Source organism: Lytechinus variegatus, chromosome 3 (assembly GCF_018143015.1).
Source record: "Lytechinus variegatus isolate NC3 chromosome 3, Lvar_3.0, whole genome shotgun sequence".
Classification (NCBI taxonomy): Eukaryota; Metazoa; Echinodermata; class Echinoidea; order Temnopleuroida; family Toxopneustidae; genus Lytechinus; species Lytechinus variegatus.
In genome coordinates this window covers 59,285,165-59,309,711 of record NC_054742.1, presented here as the reverse complement: position 1 = coordinate 59,309,711, position 24,547 = coordinate 59,285,165, and the positions used below count along the sequence as shown (strand labels likewise).

General features: G+C 38.1%; 1 protein-coding gene across 1 annotated transcript; it reads right to left on the bottom strand.

Moving 5' to 3' along the window:
• Nucleotides 1-110: 110 nt before the first annotated feature.
• LOC121411511 lies at nucleotides 111-23,557 on the bottom strand. Its single transcript, XM_041604276.1, has 20 exons — nucleotides 23,483-23,557; nucleotides 18,573-18,854; nucleotides 16,631-16,817; nucleotides 15,891-16,134; nucleotides 14,735-15,036; nucleotides 13,215-13,514; nucleotides 12,436-12,585; nucleotides 10,286-10,588; nucleotides 9,713-9,874; nucleotides 8,674-8,883; nucleotides 7,552-7,682; nucleotides 7,239-7,399; nucleotides 6,613-6,755; nucleotides 5,702-5,892; nucleotides 5,107-5,224; nucleotides 4,267-4,460; nucleotides 3,388-3,546; nucleotides 2,456-2,668; nucleotides 1,464-2,074; nucleotides 111-1,008 (listed from the first exon to the last, which is right to left on the bottom strand). Exons 2-20 carry the CDS (start codon nucleotides 18,810-18,812, stop codon nucleotides 726-728), a joined length of 4,302 nt encoding a protein of 1,433 aa, XP_041460210.1. The 5' UTR covers nucleotides 18,813-18,854; nucleotides 23,483-23,557; the 3' UTR covers nucleotides 111-725.
• Between the last annotated feature and the right edge of the window lie 990 nt (nucleotides 23,558-24,547).

The following is a 24,547-nucleotide window of genomic DNA, read 5'->3' as shown; positions in this document are numbered from 1 at the left end:
TTCGGGGGGCTTCGCCCCTGGACCCCCGGCCGTAAGGCGCGAGAGCTTCGCTCGCTCCGCTTCGCATTTTCAGGTTTTTATACAAAACTCCAGTTACATCCCTGATAAATACAATGTACTAAAACTTTTAAAATCCTTGTGGGTTCTGAAGGCCTAATGCTCTTGCAACAGAAGTTGTAGACACCTTTCTACTTGGAAATGATATTCCGAAAACACCATAATCTAGCAAATAACTTGCACCATATAAAAGCGGAAGAAGTGAATTTTTTTGAAAGGAACACTTGTTTTCTGGTATTTGTTAATGGCATGATGCATGTTTTGCGACAGTCCTTGAACTCTGTTTTCGCTCTGAAAGAGGAAGAAGTTGGTAATTTTTTTTTTTTTTTCATTATTTGAATGCAATGCATGTCTTCTGCAAAAGTCTTTGTACTATCTACTGTATGAATTTATTTACTCAAAGCACCTGTAAAGCAAGGAAAACACTTTGGAATGACAAAGAAAGTAAACGTTTACACATATTGATGTAAAAGCAGGAGAGGTGAAGTAGTGCAAGACGAACATTTTGTTTTTTAGCATTACTTGACAACATGGTCTGTCTTTTGCAATAGTCTTTAAACTATAACTTTCTGAATTTCCATCGACTCGAAGCATCTTCAATGCAAGAAGGACACTTTAAAATGATTAGAGTTCACAAATAGGTGTAACAAACAATCAGAAAGAACAGTTTACATGGCGGACTCTAGAACTTTCTTCTTCTGCGTCGCATTTTTCCTTGTCTCTCCCATATCGAGGAACTTCTCTCTATCAGGGTAATAAAACTCGGTGTGAACGTGGGCGGGATAGATGCCAGGTGGGGGTTTGTGGAAGCACACGTTGCCCGGTCTGAGCTTAATAGGTTCTTGGTAAGGCTTGGCGGGCATGTTCCTGAAGAGATGGTTGTCCCTGTCTGCGGTGGCGAGAGGCTCGATGTGACGTTTGTGCATTGGTCCTCGATCTTTGTGGTATAGCCTGTCCAGACGTAAAGAAAGGAAAATTGGAAGAGTGTGAAATATTTAGGTTGGTTCAGAGTGTCCTCTCGGTCATTCTACACAAAACTAATGCAGAGAAATTGTTATTGTATAATTCTATTTTGTACATTATTCATATCATATTCACACCATATCAAACAAGTTAATTGGGAATTGAATCCCCATCTTCAATATATCTAGATAGGTTTTACCTCTATTTATTCACATTAAAATACACAAAATACATTCAAATATCATCATATCAACAAATCACCTTGAAAAGATAAAACAACATACGTATACTTTCATCTTCAAGAAATATCTTCAGAAAATGCAATTCTTGGATTCGAAGGAATTTGCTAAAAATTGTTATCCAAAAGCAGTTCAGGTACTCTAAATAAATTCTCAAAGAGTATATTTTCAAATATACTGATGATGGGGAAACCCAATATTTACCTAAAATCATATCCCTTGAGTTCCTCAAACTTGGCATGTTCCATATCCTTGATGGGTATTCTGTTACTGGAGAGGGCCAGGCTGGCATGGGGGTAGGCACCGGGCATGAAGTTTGGTCTCTCCCCAAGCATGGATGCCCTATCACTGTTGACCTCAGGGATAGGCAGCCCCGCCTCCCTGGCTGCCGTATCAACTGATGGGTTCATGACAACGGACAGCGCAGGCATGTCCTGGAAGTTCTCCTGCACCAGTGACAGTTTCTCGGCCTCATCCTTGAGCAAGCCGCGGAGACGGTCGATCTGATTGCTGGACTTGAACCCTGCCGCCATCAGCTCCGTATCCGGGGCAACCCGGTGAAAGTGCATTCGCGTATCGTACACTTTGACCTTCGATCTCCAGACGTCTTGTTCGGCGTTCTTGACGGCCTGTTTTTCTCCCTTGAGGGTGTCGCCGGCGAGGTGCATGGTGATTGGTGGGACAGGCTGGAAGCCACCTGGGAGGGGCTTCCGCCAGAGGTTCATATCCTGGTCCCGTTGCGCCCATTCATAACGGTTCCGATATTCTAGGGTTGGCTTCAAGACGTTGGCATGCAAGATGTTCTCTATCCAGGACTGCAAATATATACAATGTATTTCAAAAATAAGATTACATTAAATTTACAACATGTTACAATACTTGGGGGTGTTATCCAATAAAAAAGTTTTTGATATACTGATATCTAGTTTCTGTTGATAAATTAAAGTGAATATAATTTCTGAACATAGTGCAGTCAGATAGGGTTACAAGATATGATTTACAAGTTTAAATGGGAAATGGCAATAAGAATATAAACTTTCATTGTCTTCAAGATGCACTATTACATAACAATGAGCTCAAGATGGCCTATCAATTAATGAATTTTCTCACAATTCTCATTAGATATAATAAATGAAAATAAATGTAAAATTTATAACCCTTTCCTAGACTGACTCTAACAAAAACCCTCAACTCACCTCCTTTAGTTCATCCCTTCTAGCAGGGTCTGGTTTCATGGGATGGACGTTACTCTCCATTGCTGATGGGATGCCAGGGTAGATGAAACCATCCTCAGTCTGCCACATGTCCTTTGATCTCTGTTCCTCTGCCTTCTTGACTGCCTCCACATTGACAGGAACAACAGAAGCAGAGTTGAAGTCCTTGCAGTAGGTGAACCGTCTGTCAGGTTCCTGAAAGATAAAAGATTTTACCAAGCAGGAATGTTACAAGGGATAGAAAATCTAAAGAGGAAACACGCGCAGAGTTGAAGTTTTTGCAGTAGGCAAACCTTTGGTTTGAATCCTGGAGTATTGAGTATAGCAAGGGAAGATGGGTTACGCTATAACCACAATATTATCTACACTGCACCACAGTCACTGTGTGATAAGTGTGAGTGCCAAATAGGAAGTTTGCCTTTCAATGGTGCATTATAAATACAAATATATAATCCTTCCTTTAATAATAATACTATAGTAATAGGCATTTCTATAGTGCCATCTATTGGGAAACGATCTATTCCGTGGCACATTGTTATTATTATTATTACCCAAGCCTTAGCTAGAGCTGCCTTCCAGCGCTCTTGCATTCAAGGACTTGATCCTGCTGGGTACCCATTCACCTCACCTGGGTGAAGTGCAGCTCGGTGCGGATAAATTTCTTGCTGAAAGAAAAAACAAGATACTTTTGATACACTCCCCATCCCCCCATAAAATGAGAAAAATACATCACTACTTATAACTTCTGAAGGTTTCCATGGCTAAGAAAAATAGTGTAGTAGGTTTCCCGGTACACCATGTATCTTTCTTGGGCAAGTGTTGGTCCTGAAAAGGACCACCCAATATCGACGTTTCGACACTTGCCCAAGATACATGGTGTACCATGAAACCTATTACACTACATCATTACTTACTTGTGCGAGTTCCTGTCTTAGTAGTTCCTTGGCTTGTTCAGTAGCATTGAGTGTCTGTGTGCTGTAATTATGAGCGACACCATTAACAGGCTCAATACGAATGGTACGTGGTTTCACCTTCTTCGCCGTATTCTCCTCGCTTATCTTGTTCACATGATTCTGTCCCAAAGAAAAACAAATGAAAAATAAATAAATTCATGTTTACATACAAGTTCAGATAGCATGAGAAAACAATTTTTCTTTTTACGATCATGAAATTTTACCTTCTTTGGAAAGCTTTCACTTGCAAGGCTGCAAGCTTCATCAGATCTTTGTGATTAACCATTTCAGTGAAGTTAGGATATTGTATCGTAATAATTCACAATAACGTTAACGTATCCTTTAATCCTTTTAAAAAATAGGAGTTATAAAACCTTAACATTTTGCATACCCTTGCAAAGAAACTTGAAAGATAACAAGGATTTTCCATTTTTTTTTAAATTTTCATTCTGAATACATATAGTCCTTTAATGAAAAGGAAGATATTCAATATGCCAAGCAGATTCTATCCTGAATGCTGTATTTTCAGCTATATAAATCAAATTTAATGTCAAGAAAAAAATAAAGGCATTTTAGAAGGACATAAGGAGCGTAGTGGCCCTGTGGATTGGTCTCCAGAATTTGAAACAGAGGATTGTCGGTTGAAATCCAAGCCATTGTGCTGTTTCCTAAAGCAAGAAATTTATCCATATTGTGCTGCACTCAACCGAGGTGAGGCAAATGGGTACTCAGCTCGAGCTAAAGCTGGGATAATGTGTGTCAGAATAGGTTATAACTAGATAGATCATGCTATATCATTATTACTGTTATTATTATCAAGGAAAAGATATGTTGACTTACAATGTTCTCTTTGATAAAATCATGCATAGGACCCATGAGTTCCATCTGTTCCTTATACATGATGTAGTCCGGATTATAGATCTGTAGTGGGGTCCAGATCCTACGAGGTCTAAGACTAGGTAAGACCTGAGAGGCCGAGTGAGATCTGACGGCATCCTCGCTCAGGTACACCGGCTCATCACGCTCCTTCAAATCTGAAACATATCAAAGATAATGATACTAATAATAATTGTTTATATGGTCATCAGATTCTGATTTGCTTGCACACAATAAAAGCACTTTCTCCACTCCCTAAGGAGCACTCCCACAAAATTCCATACAGCTTGTTGCTGCATGGAATAGATACCGATGATAGAAAACTTTATTCAAAACAATTTTATGACATCATTTTCTTGAAAAATTTGACAAATATTGAGCAACCTTCATTGAGCATTTCAAAATTAATTGTATAGCACAAATAGAAAAAAGTACCGGTATTTTGAAATTTTTGAGGGATTAAATGAGTTAAATATCTGAAGAAAATACTTTGTTAAATTGTTGTTAAATATCTTTAACAACCTATCGATGTTACACTGTAATTTCTACATGTACAGGGACGATTCCATAAAGTATGTACGTCCAACCCCCCTATGATCAGTGGAACCTTACAGAAATAACCTGTTTTCTAGTTTACAGGCAAAAAAATAATTGAAATGCTTTCATATTGTCATGGCTTGAGCAGTTTTATAAAAGGGGGGGAACAGGGGGGGGTGTTCACACAAAAAGTTCAGTTATTTTATGGCATTACCAAAAAAAACATAATAAAGCCCCCTCCTCCATCTCATCAAGACATGAACTCACCTTCAAAGTCGGCTGTGGTAAGAGGAACACCAAACTCTCGACTTAATGAGACGATAGACTCAGCAGAAGGATACAGGTCATTCTTACTAACATTCCTCAGTTTATCTTGGTTTACCAACTGTTAAAGCATCAAAAGAATTGGAAACAAAAGTAAAAAAAAACAGAGTGAGAATATTTTTTTTTTTTACATATATGAAGTATTGCCATAAGGGATTAATTTGTTGAAAATAAGAAAATTCTTTTGAGGATATGAGAGGTATATTGCATCTCATCCCGTTTAAATCAAAGACACAAAGTGTAAGATTGGTAACAAAATTAATTGAGCATCTCTCTTTGTTGAAGAGATTGATGATATAGAAAAAAAATAAACATTACAAACGGTTCTCTCAGATGATGTTTGAAGTTTATTGTGGCGGTATAAAGTTGCTACAGTTCTTGTATAGCACATATTACATTATGATATATCATCTATATACACTTGCAGAGGACTTGGATATCATCAAGCAAGCTTTAGTGCTTGTGCTGCACAAGCACTGCCAGGTATCCATTCTCCTCACCTGGGTTGAGTGCAACACAATGTGGATCAATTCATTACCTGATCAAGTTTGATGAGTGCCTCAAAGCAAGGCCTGGGCACCATGTCCCTGACGTACAGCAATGGCTGCTTGACAATGACAGACATAGGCTCATGAAGCTTGATACGACACAGGTCAACATCGAGAGCAGCATACTTCCTCTCACTAAACATCATATCAGAGTTGTACAAGGCCTCGAAAATCACTCCATCTGTACGTACAAAGGACAAATTCAGAGTATAATTGATTGATTAATTGATTAGTGGTGATTTTTTACCTGATTGCTAAGAAAGCATGAATGCTTGTAAGCAAGCAACCAGAGAACCGACGGCTTAAGGTCCTCTCCTAATGACCTGGTACTGAGGATTAATGCCTTACCAAAGGGCACTAGCGCACCAAGTGGGAATCGAACCCGGGTCACCGGAATACGAATCCCCCGCTCTACCGACTGAGCTATGAAAAATTACCCAATATTAACTCATTCCTCCTGTTTTAATTTCTTAAAAGATATAAGATCAGAAAATTGATTACGATAGCGTAAATTGTTCAGGACGAGTTGCTATCTTTGAAAAACAATCTCATAGGCAGAGTACACTGTACTTTATTTCACAGTATGCATTGTTTCTTTTTAAGGTTTATACTTAGTATGCTAAATTCAATTGCCCAATCCAACTTTTTTAAATGAAATGATCAATATATATATCTGGAATAAACTGTGTGACGTAAATTAAATAATTTTTTTTTTTTAAAACTCTATAACTGAATATCACTGGAAGGCAACCACAGGAGAACAACCCCTATCCCCTCAGATATTATTCCAACCTGAAAATTTCCAAGAGGGCAAGTCTCCTAAGAGGAAACCTATCCCAAATGAAATCTCTGCAGGAACATTGTCAAAGAGTCATCATCTAGGCAAAAGTTGATAGATTACCTTGTTTTTGTGGTCTGGGCAGACTAGACCATAAATTGTAGATTGAATGATCCCTTAGTCCCTCCAACACAAAAATGTGTTTCTCTCCGTCTAGGATCTGGAAACCAGTCACGATGTCTAGGTCGGAACTCTTCTGCTGAGCCCTGGAGGGGAAGCAAGGATTACAAAACCTTCATAATCATCACATCTCAGAACCCTTTTCTCTTATTCTGTTCACTGACTTTAAGATTAAGAAGAATTGACAGGATAATCTAACTATACTTTTTTTATTAGCATGAATGGATATGCCTTTCACTGCGTTCTAGATCGCTTCAGGCCTACCATGTGTGTTTACATAAAATATTCTATGTATATCTATGAAAGTAAAAAATAACATTTATCACGTTAAGCAGGGCCCGTTGGGAGAACACTCTTTAGGACTAAAGTGGTTACCCTGGGTAAACATGACATCATCATTATCATTATTATCAAAGTACCTCTTTCATCCCCATTTAATTTCTCCTGCTTTTTAGCCCAGAATTTGCATGATTTTTCATATTCCTGTCATACTTTGTTACCGAATACTATTTGTAAGAGTTGGCAGCCCCACCCATACTAGTAACTGTTGAAAAACTTGATGTACTTACGGTGAGAGTTTGTAGGTAGATAAAGCTGCTTCTACAATATGGTCTGGAAGATGTGCTAGGTCTAGGGCTGCGGCATTGATTGATGTTACTAATCTCAGAAGCTGATGAAGGAATTTTGTATTCTTGTAGTCAAAGATGTAGATGATACGAGAGAACGGGCTCTGGCAATCAAAACAAATAAAAATATTACAGTAATTAAAGTTAATGAAAGAAAATACAAGAAAATGATCTTGAAACAAGCTCAAAATGGCAAAAAACTCACATTCTTTCCTCAACATTCAAAATAGTTGAGAGATCTGTATTTTTTGTTTACCTCTGCTGGAGTTTCCACCTCTGGTTTAGATTGCACTTCGTGTGGGGTCGTGATAGCATGGGCAACCTCTAGTCTGACCTTTAACCTTGCATCTGAATCAATGTAGTGTCCAACAGGCAATGGCTCGTCTTCTGCAAAAGGACAAAGATACGTAATACGGTGATATACTGTATGGCAATGTAGATCTACTGATCATCTATTTATTGTATTGTAAATTTGCAATTTAAAGATCAATTTTAACTGTAGTGTAGCAATCAATTGATACATCTGCTGCAAGATGTAAACCATCATTCCATAGTAAATCTGCATTTAATTGCAAGACTTATTATCAATATTGGGCACTACGATTGAGTTGCAGCAGATTGCAAGATTTATTAATAATAAGAACTACAATTGAGCTGTGGCTGATTACAGGAGCTCTTAACATTTGGAAGCAAAAGTTTCAATTGATTTGTAAGACTCTTGTAGCTCATCATTAGACACTTAATTTCCTTCTTTATTCAAATGCCTTTCAGCTTTTTGAAGCAGTCCATCAAGGAAAATGTAGATTATTTTTGTGCCCCACTTCTCATTGGATAATGCTGGATCAGCCCCAACAGTATATAATGCAAAATAATCATAGCAATCAATCGTGGAAAGAAGTCTTGTTCTTTTGTGTCCATCATTTTCACATACATTTGAATGTCAGATATTTGGCCAGAACTTGGCATATTGCACAGCCTTCTCATTTACAACCCTCGGGTCCGATTGGCTACATTGTTTATTGAGGTCGGGGGCATTCATATAAATGTCAAAGGAGGGGGTAATACTTATAATAATAATAATAATAATAATAGAGGTATATTTTACCCAGGGTAGCCACTTCAGTTCCGAAAACTGTTCTCCCAGCGGGCCCTGCTGTTATTATTACCCGGCTAAGCTAGGCTACCTTTTCAGGTGCACACAGCTTTTTGAGGAATAACTTCCTGCCGGTACCCATTTACCTCACCTGGGTCGAGTGCAGCACACTGTGGATGCATTCCTTGCTGAAGGAAATTACGCCATGGCTGGGATTTGAACCCACGACCCTCTGTTTCAAAGTCCGAAGACTAATCCACTGGGCCACGACGCTCCGCTACTTACTTGGTCCATCGGCTGCATTGGACACACCAATCAGCCTGTTGTTCTTGACACCTCTCCCCAAGAGGTCAGGAAGAGGGCAGTTATGGATGGGCGATGTCTGATAAATGATCTTCTCACCAAGAAGCAAGCCAGACAGGTCAATCTTGGCGACGCCATACGGATCCCACGGTTTTATTCTTCCCTTGAAAGGATTGTGTGTAGTTCTCTTACCTAATATGACAGAAAACAATAGACAGAAATCATAAGATTTGGAAGGATTGTGTGTAATTCTCTCACCTTTAATAGGGTAGAAACAATGGACAGAAATCATAAGATTTGAAAGGATTATGTGCAGTTCTCTCAACTTAAGACAGAAAGAATAGATGGAAATCACAAGATTTGTAAACAAATTAATACATCAATCTCAGCGATTCACATGGATTCCAGGTGAGGTGAATGGGTGCCTAGCAGGATAAACTCCTTGGGCCTGTTGCATAAAACTTTTTACCCGAGAAAACTCTGGTAAAAACTGAAAACTAAGGTGAGTCTGATTTCTGCCACTGACTTTAACATAGGACAAAAACTCTGGCAAAAACAACCTGAGTTTTCTCAGGTTAAAATTTTTATGCAACGGGCCCCTTGAAATGCACTGAGCATTGGAAGGGAACTTGAACTAAAACAGGGTAATAATAATAATAACAATGTGCCTCGGAATAGATTATTTCTAGACAAATGGCGGAATATAAATGCCTATTATTATTAGCTCTGTCTTCATATCTTGGTCTACCCGCATACAATGTATGCATTCAAACAAGAGTTTTAAAACTCAATTGCAAGACAAACTACATATAGGCTTTCACATCATACCAGATACAACTTTAACACCTCGGTAGGGAGTGCCAAAGGGTGGATTACCTTCTTGCCAAAGGATATTAGGCCATGAGGGAGTTGGGGGGGTAAGGGGAATTTGAACTAGTGATTCTCTGACAAGGCGAGGGTCAGAACCATGACACTTCCACATTGATCACTACTATCTAAAAAATGTTAAGCGATCACTTACTTGCCACCATGCCCACATTGCTAATCTTATCATCCTCAGTATCTTCACCGAACAGAGTTGGTTTCTGCTTGATATCTTCAGGTCTTCGGTCTCGATCATGGACCTGGATCTCCAACGGAGCTCCACGTAGGTACTCCAGCAGTTCTCCTTTTGGAATGATACCTGAATAATAATAATAATGGATATGATTTATAAATAATGCATCAATCTACTCTGTAGGGTGATCAAAGCCCAATGAAAAAAGAAAGAACTTACACATAATACAGGAAGAAAAAAGGACAAGAATGAAATACAAATAACAACTGCAACCATTTTAGTGTGTAGATTTAGAAGTAGAAGTATAAATATAGGAAGTAGTAGTAATAGTAGTATGAGTAGTAGTAGTAGAAGAAGTATGTACGTGTCAACTATTATTACTACCAATGTTACTAAACTTGGCTATGCATATTCTTGGTATCAACCAAAATTAGTGATATTAAAGAACCCTTCATTATTGTACCAAAACAGTTCAAAATCATGAGCATTCCAATCACCAAGTAAACATTCAAGAAAAACTATCTTCCCCAAACTCACCTAGTAGCTCCACATTGATGTCATCCCAGTAGATATTCTTACTGTGTTCCCTCCTAACACTCATATATTCTGGTTGCTTGTAGAACTTATATGATGTATAAACCGGCAAACATCTCCTCTCAAGCTCAGCATGACTGAGAGGTGTGTCTGGCATATCTAAGGCAGAGACGACCTTGAGGACCAATGGGTTAAGGTCCAATCGTTGGTCGGGGGACATAAGAGGGCCGTCTAGGGAGACGGTGATGAAAACGTCTCGGATGCCTACAACCGGTGAATCTAGGCGATTGGTGACCGTCTTCAAATCTACAAATATTCCAAATTCATAAATACAATATATTGAAATAAAAACACATTACGAAAATCAATATAAAAAGTATGTTTATATGGGAAGGAATACATATAAACCTAGCAAATGTAGGATTAGTGAAGAATAAACAAGTGGAGGGCCTCTGGCAGTCTCGCCTGCATTACGCGATTCAATATAGCAGCAGTGCTGACTTTGAAAACTACTATAAAATAATTATTCACAAAACACACCATTCATATAATAATATAATACTACGTTCATTGACCATAGATGACATTTGACCTTGATTATGTGACCTAAGACTTGTCAGTGATACTTGATTACCCCCATGTCCACATTTCATAAACTATAACAATGGCAATTCAACAATTACCCCCAAGGTGGCCTAAGTTCATTGACCTTAAATAACCTCTTTTTTTCAGTGATACTAGTTATGATGGTAATTAAACAATACCCCCAACTTTGCCAAAGTTAATTGACCCTAAACTACCTTTGACCTTGGTCATGTGACCTGAAACTCATGCAGGATATTCAGTAATACTGGATTGTTTCATGAGTTAGGTCCATATATTTTAAGTCATGATGTAATTTGAAAAACTTAACCTTGGTTAAGATTTCATTGTTGTGTCGGAACAGTGGCACCTGGGGCCCGTTTCTCAACACCTGGACAAGTTAGTCATATCTTTATCCACCAACCACGGAGTTAGTTCCAATCTTACTAAACCCGTTTCTCGAAAGGCTTCCTAACTAAAATACCTTGATATCGATATTATCGGTAAAAAGAGCAGACGAGACGTAGCCTTAGTCACAAAATAGCATAATTTTCAAAAAGAAAAATTATAACAAAATTGCAAATATTGTGATGAAATGGGAATTTCATCTTTTAAGAATAATAGCAGAGGTATATTATACACCATACATACTTAGACCATGAAGACTTGAGCATTCAATTGCTGAGAAAATGGAATTATGAATAATTGATCTCGTGACTAAAAAATCACATGTGGACGTTGAGATGGGGACCCCCGGGATATCCAGTTTCAATAGTTTACGAAAGTAAAACCATAACGGTTTTCGTTGTAAAATGATGATAATTATACGGTATTTTACGATTCCAAACATCATCAAAATATAGTTTAACAATTTTCTTTTAAATCTTAGATACTGAAACTTACTATTTGACAAATTCTATGCATAAATTAGAGATAGAATTTATCAAAATGTTAATAGGGGTCTGAAAACAACAAATACGAGTCCATTTATGGATGGCCTGACGTGGTAGAATCTTTATCAAATAAATTATTTTACTATTTCAAAATGAATGGTTGTGTGGAGTATTACCAACAGTTTTTGTAGATTCTTTGTATTACAATGATCATAGAATGCATTATCCAACTTGTTTTTTGATGTAATTTCAACATCTTTGATTGATTACGTAAGATTATAATTTTCTCATTTCTAGGCACTTTTGCATGTCATAGTCTACCCACGTGATGCCACTACGTCATTAAGAAAGAAGTTGTGACAGGTTCGGAGATGTCATAAATATTTAGTGAGGTTGTTGTACCCGATCTTGGTAAAGAGGGCTTCGTGAAACGGTTAGCGGACAAGTAGCTCACTATCTCCGATTTAGTCAAGAAGTTAGACTTATGACGGTGTTGAGAAACGGGCCCCTGAAGTCTCGCTCAGCTATGCAGGCAAGAAATAAAAAATGACTTATCAAGGCTTTGAAAATCAAGGACTAGCTTTGAAAGTATTTGTTTCAACCTAAAATCAACACAATATAACACATTGTTTTCAATGAGAGAAAAAGGTAGAAAAAATATCTACAAATGACTTTTACCTGCAAATAGTAACTTCATCCTGATGGGAATACAGGCATTGCCAAACTTCTTGATGTGTGCAGCATTTGCAGCTGCTGCTTGCTCAGCTTTATAAGATTTCCTCTTGGCTTCTCGCTGCATCGGTGAATCCTTGAATACTCTCCGCGTTCCTGGAAGATTCAATACAAAATGAAAATAACCATGTAAAAGAGAGAGAAATGAAAACGAATATTGAGCATATTTGGAAGGCTATTGACAACTGATTCATGATTTGAGGATTAAACAATCATTTTTGTACTGCTTTTTCTTGAATCTACTTTGTTCTACATACTCTAGGCTACGAGGTGGGGGGGATGACCTTAGGGTTATGACCCTAACCCATATCATTTTCTCCTTTTCCACTTGAATATTGACTGGGGTATACGACTCATGTCCTCCTTTATACATTCTTTTTCTGTTTCCCCTTTTTTGTTCTACCTTTGTCTCATTAACATTCTTTTCCCTTTTTTTCTACCTTTTTCTCATTTACAGTCCTCCCCCACGGCACTGCCTCTTGACTTCATGTCTCTTCTTTTGCTACTTAGCTGGCAAATTATCATACTCTGCATCTTATCAATCTATTCCTTTGGCTTAGATTTCTTGAAATTAATCAAAATAAAATCTGATCTGGTTGTCTGTTACTTCGCTCTAATTATCTTAATAAGTGGTATAAATGCTGAACATTATTGTTATCATTAATAACAGGAACTAATAAATTCCATGTTTCTGTAGGAAGTGTCAATAGTGATCACACACACACCTGAGCGAGGGGTAGCTCCATCAATTTCTCCTTCTTTTCCCTGTAAAGCCGACAAGCTCTCCTTCTTTTGCTTGCTATCTTTGCCATGTGGAGGTGAACTAGCCGCTCTCTGGGACAGTTTGGATGTTGTAGTGCTCTCTGCCTTGCTCATTTTCCTTGCAGATTGGGATTCATGATGCGAATGCTGGGGTTTGACGGTGTGTTCCAAAGCATGCGGGGGTTTTGGCAATAGCGCCTTGGAACCTTCACGAGACTGTGTATGACTGTGCTTTGCATCATGAACAAGTCTCCCTTTTTCATCTGTAAAAAAATATTATAGACACTATAAAAATATTGACAGAATGGAAATGATTACCTTCTGATTTAGATGATGCTATAAATGAGTTCATTATGTGGTTTTGATTTGTTGAAAAATAATAACTGATTATACCAAAGGTACATAATTGATGCATGGCATGTCTTATTGTTGTTATTGCTATCATCCTATTTTATTCATCACCATCATTACTAACACCACATCATTATCATCATCATCAGCTGGAGCATCACCATCACCATCATCACCATCAACATCATCACCATCACCATCATCACCATCATCATCACCATCATCACCATCATCATCACCATCATCATCATCACCATCATCATCATCATCATCATCACCATCATCATCATCATCACCATCATCATCATCACCATCATCAGCATCATCATCATCATCATCACCATCATCATCATCATCACCATCATCATCATCACCATCATCATCATCATCAGCATCATCACCATCATCAGCATCATCAGCATCATCATCATCATCATCACCATCACCATCATCAGCATCATCACCATCATCACCATCACCATCATCATCATCATCATCATCATCATCATTATCATTATCATCATCATCATCATCATCATCGTCATTGTCATAATCATCATCACATTCACTTTCATCATCACCAAAATCCCTATTGAAATGATTACTGCACCATTTCTATAATAATCATTAGTTATTATCCATGAATATTATGATTCATCCAGTAATCTTGAAATAACAGTCAAAAATTGAATCATCTACTGGAATTTGTTGAAAATTGAAAGTATTAACTTACAATTCTCTGTCGTCGCGACGTTTCACCAACCGCTGTTGGCTTCATCAGGCGAATGAACGCCAATCACGTCTTTCCAAGTGACTCCGCGCCAGAGTCAGTCGACCGTAGCGGGATTAACTTCCGCCCCTGGGGAACCAAGTGACGCTACGGTCGACTGACTCTGGCGCGGAGTCACTTGGAAAGACGTGATTGGCGTTCATTCGCCTGATGAAGCCAACAGCGGTTGGTGAAACGTCGCGACGACAGAGAATTGTAAGTTAATACTTTCAATTTTCAACAAATTCCAGTAGATGATTCAATTTTTGACTGTTATTAGTTATTATCACTCTCTCATCTAAAAGAATTCTACTATCACTAGCATCATTCTTATTATCACCATCACCACACCTCACATCGTACCTCTTTTCTGGTACTGCTTCATATCTCCAAGTTCAGGCGGTCCCTTTGTCGGCACCGGTCTATCCAGGCAGAACTTTTTGGGTTGCAAGGCTTCGTAACTCCTTGACTGCTTGAGAACCAGCGATCTCACCCCACCGATGTCCTGGGCATCCTCTCCAGGCTTACCCTGGGGCAGGCGGAAAGCCTTGGGGCGGTCGAACCGGGCTTTGGGGGAGACCTTCTCTTTTGACTCCCAAACCCGTAGTTCAAGGGTATGATTGAAAAGCTTCAGAAGAACGTCCCTGGTGACGTGAAGTTTGTGGCTGAAAAAAAAGGAATTGATAATAACAATAATAATAATGATGATGAATTTCTGATTTTATATAGTAAAAATCACATCGGAATGTTGCCCTTAAGTGTTATAGATATATTACTACCCTGGTCATTGGATTCAGACTTATCTCACAATTGTAGTGATGTACATTCATCACTTTCCAGCAATGAGTAATCAAGAAGCCAATGTCATCAATGTTTGTATCCTACGTGTAACCATTTAATACCTTGGTGGAGAAATGGCCACGTGTGAATTAACACTATGCCAAAAAAACAATTTTTTTACAATTTGCCACTCTCCAACCGGGTGTAGTAAAAGGGCTAACCAACAGGAAAATATTCCTTGAATGCCCACATACCCTATCGGGACTCAGTGCTGTTTAGGCAGGGTTAATATTATGTAGTGATAAGAAACATCCAATATAGCCCGTATAGATGTTTAGTCTGCAAGCTCAGACTGCAATTGGACACTTCATACTATCCCATGTCTTTGATAAAAACAAAGACTCCAAACTCCCTGTCTACATTCTTGGTATATACATCCACAGTATCTGAATCGAGTCTCCTCCTTCAGATTGTACATTATGCACTAGAAGAAATCCAAGGGTAGGCTATGTGCCTGCAGAATATATAAATGTTACATTATATTATAACTTTCTAACCATGTGTCCTTTTTGCACTTTTCAACAAAAAACATTTCAAATTGATATTGTTACCTATGAGAGCAGGCGATTCAGGTCAGATCTCCTAAGCCCAGTACGAATGTTGCATATTATTATCATAATATTCCAATTTAGTGTCATTTATAGGCCTTTCAACATAAACATTTGATTCATGCGTTTACCTATGAGACCACGCAATCCATGTCAGATCCCCTTCTTGCCATGTCTTCAGCACCTTGGAGTCATGCTCGGTGTAGATCTTAGCTGCCATGCCAAAGGTCACGACATCCGTTCTAATGGGGTCAGCATCATCAGGGAGTAGGTAGTACTGGCAGTGGTAATAGCCTTGTGCCTTGGGCGCCTCAACTATCCTCTGTTTCTTCTTCTTCATCACATCCTCTAATTTTGGCATGTCCGGGTCGTCCACTGTTGAATAACCATATGAAAACAATGGAATATTGACATTCCTTGCTAGTATTTATCAATACTCAAGAAAATATAAACTCTTTCAATTTTCTTGTTTTTACTTCATTAAAACTCACAAAGCAAAATATATGTTCAACAATAGCCCTAATACTGAGAGTTAGGATTACATTTGAAATGTGAAACGTCTGTTATCTATTTCAACTTTTTAAATATTCAAATCTATAACAACAATAATTGTGAAGGAAATGTTACATGCCAAGGCAAAATTGCTAATAGAATTATCCCCTGAAAAAAAAAAACCCAGTGTGCTGCACTCAACCCCGGCAATGTGAACGGGTACAAAGCGGGATTAATTCCTTGAATGCCCCGAGCGCTAGAGTGAGCAGCTTGAGCTAAAGCCGGGTTAATATTTCATAGCGCACCTTGGAATAGATTATATCTAGAAAGATGAAGCTATATAATAATGATTATAGTATTATTTATAGACTTGATTTACCTGTTGGTATGGCTTTTGCGATCACAACTGAGAGGGTGACAGTATGTTCTCCATCAGGTATCACAGGTTCATCTTTCTTCTTCTTGCCCCGCCCTCTCCTTGAAGAATGAATCTCAGTGGAGCTGAAGGAGTCGGCCGTCTCAGTTGCTTCTGACGTTTCCTCTTCATCCTTGGATTGTGTACTTATCTGTAGGAGAGAGGGGTGTGCAAAGTATGTAATTAACACTGCATGATACACACTATGGTGAAACTTGCATAATTATATAGACCACCCAAGCAAGACAAGGAAAACTGTCCTAATCAAGTGGCCTTTATAAACAGGTTTATTTAACACATGTTTCAATGGGAAAAGGGAAATCAAATATGGGGTTGTTAAAGACAGGTGGTCCTTTAATCAGGTGATTGCTACTTAAACCATGATTACTATACTTTGCTAATCTCGTACAACTAAATTCCCATCTGGATTTGCAAATAACATACTGATTAGATGCTTGAATCCCATTTTAGTTTCATGCAGGTCGAAAACGAGTTATGGAATATTTTGTAATCTACAAATATCAAACATGTAACTAAGCAGGACTATGGTTTCATGGATAAATGGCCTGAATTCCAAGTCTGTGGTCGAAGTTGACAGCTGTTTTGGTTCTATAGTTGCTAATTAAAGTTTTGTTTAGCAACCACTTGAAAAACAAGTGGAATGCCTCTGGCCGTCTCACCTGCATCACGCGGTTCAATATAGCAGCAGTGCTCACTTTGAATACTACTCTAACTCGCACAAGATGTTCAGTGATACATGGTTACTCTTATTTCCCTTTTTTATGAGCTAGACCAATAAACTTACAGAGATATGATGGTTATTCAACAAAAAACCCCAACATGGCCAAAGTTCATTGACCTTACATGACCTTTGACCTTGATCATGTGACCTGAAACTCGAACAGGATGTTCAGTGATACTTGATTACTCTTATGTACAAGTTTCATGAATCAGATCCATAAACTTTCAAAGTTAGGATGGTAATTCAACAGATACACCCAATTCGGCCAAAGTTCATTGACCTTTGACCTTGGTCATGTGACCTGAAACGCGCACAGGATGTTCAGTGATACTTGATTACTCTAATGTCCAAGTTTAATGAACTAGACCAATAAACTTTCAAAGTTATGATGGTAATTCAACAGATACCCCCGATTCGGCCAAAGTTCATTGACCCAAAATGACCTTTGACCTTAATCATGAGACCTGAAACTTGCACAAAATTTTCAGTGATGCTTGATTACTATTATGTCCAAGTTTCATGAATCAGATCCATAAACTTTCGAAGTTATGATGGGAATTCAACAGATATCCCCAATTCGGCCAAAGTTCATTGACCCTAAATGACCTTTGACCTTGGTCATGTGACGTGAAACTCAAGCAGGATGTTCAGTGATACTTGATTAACCTTATGTCCAAGTTTCATGAACTAGGTCCATATATTTTCTAAGTTATGATGACATTTCAAAAACTTAACCTCAGGTTAAGATTTCGATGTTGATTCCTCCAACATGGTCTAAGTTCATTGACCCTAAATGACCTTTGACCTTGGTCATGTGACATGAAACTCTAATAGGATGTTCAGTAATACTTGATTAACCTTATGGCCAAGTTTTATTAACTAGGTCCATATACTTTCTAAGTTATGACATCATTTCAAAAACTTAACCTCAGGTTAAGATTTGATGTTGACGCCGCCGCCGCCGCCGCCGTCGTTGCCGCCGTCGCCGCCGCCGTCGCCGTCGCCGTCGGAAAAGCGGCGCCTATAGTCTCACTTTGCTTCGCAGGTGAGAAAAAAATGGACACATTGATAACTTAAGGTAAAATCAATCCACTGACAATCAAGCTACATTTTTCAATTTAATTTCACAGCTCCGATAAGTATATAAGACTGTTGAAAAGCAACCTGTGATCCATTCTGCTCATCTGATCCTTCCTTCATCTTCTCTCCTTCTTCGCCAGTGGTTTCTGACTTTCCAGCGATTGAACCATTTTCATCTTGAGATGCAGACTTCAGACTTTCTTCTTCTGCTTGAAGACTGTCTCCTTCTAGAGATGGAATTGAGCCATCTGCTGGTTTTTCACTCTCCCCACTGGCTGATCCACTGTTGTTGGAAGGCTTATCATCTTGCACTGTTTCTGACATCTTGCTTTTAAAGACTTTTTTATTGAAGTTTCATGCTGGAACCTAAAATGGAAAAAATATTGGTAGACCCTCTGATGTTTCAGTAGTATACATGTATCTCAAAAGCAAACAGACATTATGGATTTGAAAGGTTGAGTTACAGTAATGGAAATAAACATAAATAGAATCAAATAGATGTACCTACCATATAAAAAATGTCAAAAGTGGCATTTTGTAAAAAATTAATTTGGAAAAAAAGTTAGATGTCATAAGTAACCCCTGGCCCACTGCCCCCCCCCCCCTCCCCCTGCTCTACTTTTCAATTGACCCTCCCTCCCTTTCAATTTAGATTTTGTTTTCTACATAGATCCTAGTTGGGTTTTTCTTGTCTTGTCTTTCCGTTAATGCCCACAATCATATTAATTATTATGGCATATGAACATCAAGATTGACTTGACCTGAATTTTGCCGGGACCGGCAGGTGCAATACACAGGGTGAACACCCTACTCTTTGACGAATAGTGTTTTGGTTTTAACGTGCATAGGTTGTGACTCCTATACACGGGACCAACATTTGCATCCTTTCCGATGGACGGAGTGTTTTCCAAATGCTTTCACACCTGCACTGAATACAGTGATGAGGCACGCTAACACACAACGCTATAGCATCAGATTATTTGTCAGACGCGTTTCGGCATGAGCGGGACTCAAACCCCTCACGTTGAGATCTACGATCTTATCCGAAACATGCGCTCTAACCGACTGAGCTACGCTGTCTATGACTATGTCAATCTTTTTCCATCATGTAGACCCTAGGGGCCGATTGCACGAAAGGGTCTTTCCAAGGACCGTCTTTCATGTCGCCCATCTTTTATGATACGCTATAAGCGGGGTGTTTCTGAAATTTATGATAAAGAATAAGATTCGTTAGCTAGCTTTTAAATGAAATTTCATACAATTTCATGATATATCACAACATTTTATAAACAAATATTTTGTTTATTTTGACGGACCAATGAAATATGTTTGCAGATGATTTATTTAAAATGCGTTTCACATGGCACATCATAAAAGATGGGTGACACGAAAGACAGTCCTTGCAAAGACCCTTTCGTGCAATCGGCCCCTGGTCTACTGGAGACAGAGCGGCCACCAACTGGGGAATGCGATCGCGGTCCAAAGTGGTGGTCAGCCTTGACCACCACGATTGCTATCGCCTTTTATCAGACAATTTTCGCAATAAAAAAGGTAAGTCCCTACAGTCCTTTTTACATATTAATTAACATGTATGGATTAAGATGGTTTGTGCAAAAATAGGATGGGAATAAAGGCTTAAGCGGTCGCACACCAACACAGATACGCTAGATCTAACTTAAGGTAAAAAAAAAATTAAGTGAGATACGGACAACTAAATGCTATTGCTAACTTTATAGATCTTGCGTTAGATCTATTCTAAAAAGTAGAATCAGACTTCAGATAATGTCATTTTGGAAGGGGTGCTGAAAAGTTATAAATTTGCTGGACTTTTAAACACTAAAGTTTTGACTTTTTTGTCAATATAAAATTTTGATAAATATAGGCATACCCAGTTGTTGTGTATACAGACGGGTTGTGTGTCCGGACGATCAATTTTAGAATGTCATTTGGAAAAATTTACCAGCGAAGTTTCATCAATTTTTAGTACAAAATGTTAGGAAATATTATAAAGAACAAAATAGAAAATGATTACAAGTAATGGATTCATATTTTTAGTGTAGGTATGTGACAAAAAAAATGAAAATCCTCAAATCTCAATGAATTTGGTATCATTTGAAAGCCCTTAAAAAGACCTTTCAAATGATACCAAGAACTCAAATTTTCATCAAGAAATTATAAAGTTATTCCAGTTTAAGTCGCGCATATTTATCCAAATTTGTGGTCATTGTCTTAATGTAAAGTCAATGGAGTGCATAACCGATTTTTGTGACCATTTTGAACCCAAGTCTTCAACGGGCTCTAACTTCTTTGTTTTTGAGCCCTTTGAAGTAATTTAGGTATCAATGGAAAGGTGAAAGAAAACTCAATTGATGTGTAATCATTTCACTTGGTAATTTTTCTTCTTATGTGTAAAATAATTTCTTTTAATTAATTCTAATTAATTATGCAAATTACAATTACTCGCCTCTTTTTTTGCCAAATGAAGGTGATAATGAGAGATAATTTGTATATAATTTAGTTGGCATCAAAACAGCATCATGTAGATAATTTCCTAAATGAATTTGTTTAAAGTATTGTTTTTGTAATTTCTAATGTATTTCTTTGTTTTTCTGATATAAATTACAATTAGCTCTTTTTCAACTTTAGTATTGTGTACATGTATGTATGGGGTCTTTTTTTACAAATGAAAAATATTCCTTTTGTACATGTACTTTGTATGGTATAAAAAATACAAGTGTGCTTTTCTGATGTATTTGATTGTTTCACCAATTCTTTATGTATTTTATTGTTTCAACAATTTGTTTATAGATGGATAATGTACCTTTCATTTTGGAGACCGTGGGCATTCGATTACAATTTTTTTTAGGAAGGATGAGCAGCAGAGTCTGAGGGTGTAAAGATGTAGCATTGCATGTAATTCAAGTATCAAGAAGGAAACATAAAAATTAAGCTTTAATATATGCATTTGTTGGATATGTATGATTACAACAAAGGCCATGTTCGAGCACTCCTTTTTTAATGAAAAATAAGTTCATATTCTAGCGTGAAATCACTGCACATAAATAAAGCTCTGAACAGCAACAAAAACAGGCATCAAAGCTCCAACACTCAAAACAAGAGAACAAAAGTGACACAAAAACTTATACAAATCCCATCCCCATTTCAACTTATGAACAAAACCCTCCCCCCCCCCTGCACCCTTCTAGAAAAAAAAAATAATTATAATAAAATAGAAAAAAAATGAATAACAAAAAAAAATAGACAATAGAGCCATGTGGAAGTGAAATATTTCCTCTGAGAGTGAAAAATTAAACACAATTTTTTTGCATTTTAATCATGGGCGGAAATTGGCCCCAAAGGTAGGGGGACGCTGGCATCGGCGGCGAAAGCCAACAGTTTTAGGGGGACCACCAAATTATTTTGATAATCAAAAAAATACACCAAAGGTTATCAACCAAAAATTATAGGGGACGCAGAAAACTAAATTTGACAAGTAAAAAAAAAAAGAAAAGCAAAAAAAAGGTTATAAAAAAAAAAAAAAAAATTTTGAGGTGGGGGGATCGTCCCCCACCTCAAATTAAGGGCGGGGGGGTACACTTCCCCCAGCTTTCGCCGCCTATGGATGCTGGCAACTCTGACAAGTTAAAAAAAAAAGTTTATCCCCAAACTGTTGTAAGGTCATTTTCACCCCAAAAAGTTTGACCAAAAAAGAAAAAAAGAAAAAAAATGTATTATTGTTACATGTCCCCCTATTATTTTGGGTAGGGGGACGTGTCCCCCTGGGATTTCCACCCATGATTTTAATTTTAGAAAAGTCAACATTGATATTCCACTGTCAAAAGCAAATCCAGTTTCCAAATGAAACGATAACCACCTAGACTCTTGAGTCACATAACCTTGGGATGATAAAATCTTTATGTGACAAATGTATGTATTAAAATCAATATCAGAATAATTATCTACGGTATAATGACAGAGATTTCCCAAAAAAGGCACAACATAATCATCAAGTAAGCAATTTACGATCTAGTTCAATCCAGCATGAACGACTCACTATCGACCGCTCCCATCACCCTGCCAACCGCAGGCGCATCGGGCAGCTCGACTGCCGAGAGACCGGCTGTGACAAGGGTAGCATCGCCCTGCCAACGGCAGGCGCATCGGGCAGCTCGACTGCCGAGAGACCGGCTGTGACAGGGGTAGCTGGCATCTCTTATATCTGGACTGCGCAACGTCAGAATCGCGTAAGTTTGGATTTTTTGATAATTCAAATATATTTCCAGTCAAATTGTATACCTAATCGGATTCTTGTTTTACTTACCATAAAAAAATTTCGAACATTTACGCGTCCAAAAATTTGATGAACTTTCAAGCTCCGATATTCACACTTTACAGGCGAGTATCTACATTGAAACTTATATGTACAGAAAGAGCACATCTTCAGCTGTCTGTTAAAAGGCACGAGATTGCACCTACTATGTGCGCATGCGCATTAAACCCCATTTTCAATGAGCCGCCCAGACAGAGGCAATGCCACTCGTAGCAAAACCCGCGCGAAAACCGTGCCACCAAAACCAGCGCTCGCGATGCCCCGTATTCGCACATAGCTATTTAGTGTAATCCACAGACAAAAAAGGCTTCAAAAAAGATAAAGTGTCAGGACATTGTCCAGTGTCCAGATATTGATTGTCAGCGAAGTTTGGAATCACTGACACTGGCAAAGACTAATATTAGAATTAAGATTGTGACAAGCGAGTGCCCAGGCCATGGTCATGATGGTGGGAGACGCCCGGGCTGCCCCGCACGATGTTGTCAAGATTACCGTTGTTCGGTCTGCGACGCCATACGAGCGAACAAGTGTAAAATTAGGACACTAAACTGGTTATAACCTGATTTTCCACACAATATATAACATAGGAAAGTACAAAACATATTTATTTAATCAAAATTAAAAAATCACCTTTCAAAACTTCAATAATAATCAGTGAACTTACAGATTTCTTAATCAACACGGCTCTGCTCGCTGCGAGCGGCAAGTTGATATGACAACGCAATGAGCTGAATTTGGCGACCATAAATTGAATGTGCGTCCAAATATGGTGTCGTGAAGAAAATTTTCTCGTCGAGCTCAGAGAAAGAAACTTTTTTTTGTTAGCAATATATGCATTGTTCGGGGCATTGTTGGGATTAAAAAAAAAGTCACAGAGGGTTATTTTCATGAGAAAGAACAGATTTCACTTTGCTATAATTATATTCAATTCAATCTCGCTCGATATAACGGGATTAGTGTTTTGTCAGTTTTGTCAGCATGTATCATTATGTATCATTAGGGATATGTTCCATATAAGAACTGAAGACGATCTTTTGCAAATCTACCATTTTCTCTCTCTAAAAAAAAATGCCAGCAATCAGGGGCGGATCCAGGATTTTTCGAAACTGGAGAGGGGCACATTTTCCCGAGGAAAAATTTGACAAGCCAAAAAAACTAAATTTAGGAGATTTCTTCCACGAAAAAATTGACAAACAAGAAAAAAAGGTATTCACTTTCAAAAGGGGCACACTTCTGTTTTCACGACATTACAAAATTGTAATTGTGCCTCTCAAAACCACATGGATCCGCATGTGCCGTCAATAACTCATTGGCCTATTTATATAAGCGCAAACTACCCGACATATACATTTCTGAGGAAACCAAAACCCAAGCAGAGAAGCAATCTTATTTAAAAGAGTGAAATGAGAGGAACAATTTAAAAAAGTTTCATAAAAATCGGTTATGAAATAAGCAAGTTATGGAGGTTTAAAAAGTCTTGTACTTTCTATGGAGATCCTCAAATTAGCAAACGTGCTTCAAAATGGCTGATTTTGTGGACAACTCTCAATTTGTTTTGTACACAAATTTTCAGATTTTCCCCTTTATTTTACATATTTCACATTATCTTCTCCTGACCTTGACATATGTGGTGTGAATTATATTTTCCCATGACATATTTTGTGCTCAGAAGGAGGCAAGATGCATTTTGAAAGATAATGAGGAAAATCTGAAAATTTGTGTACAAAGC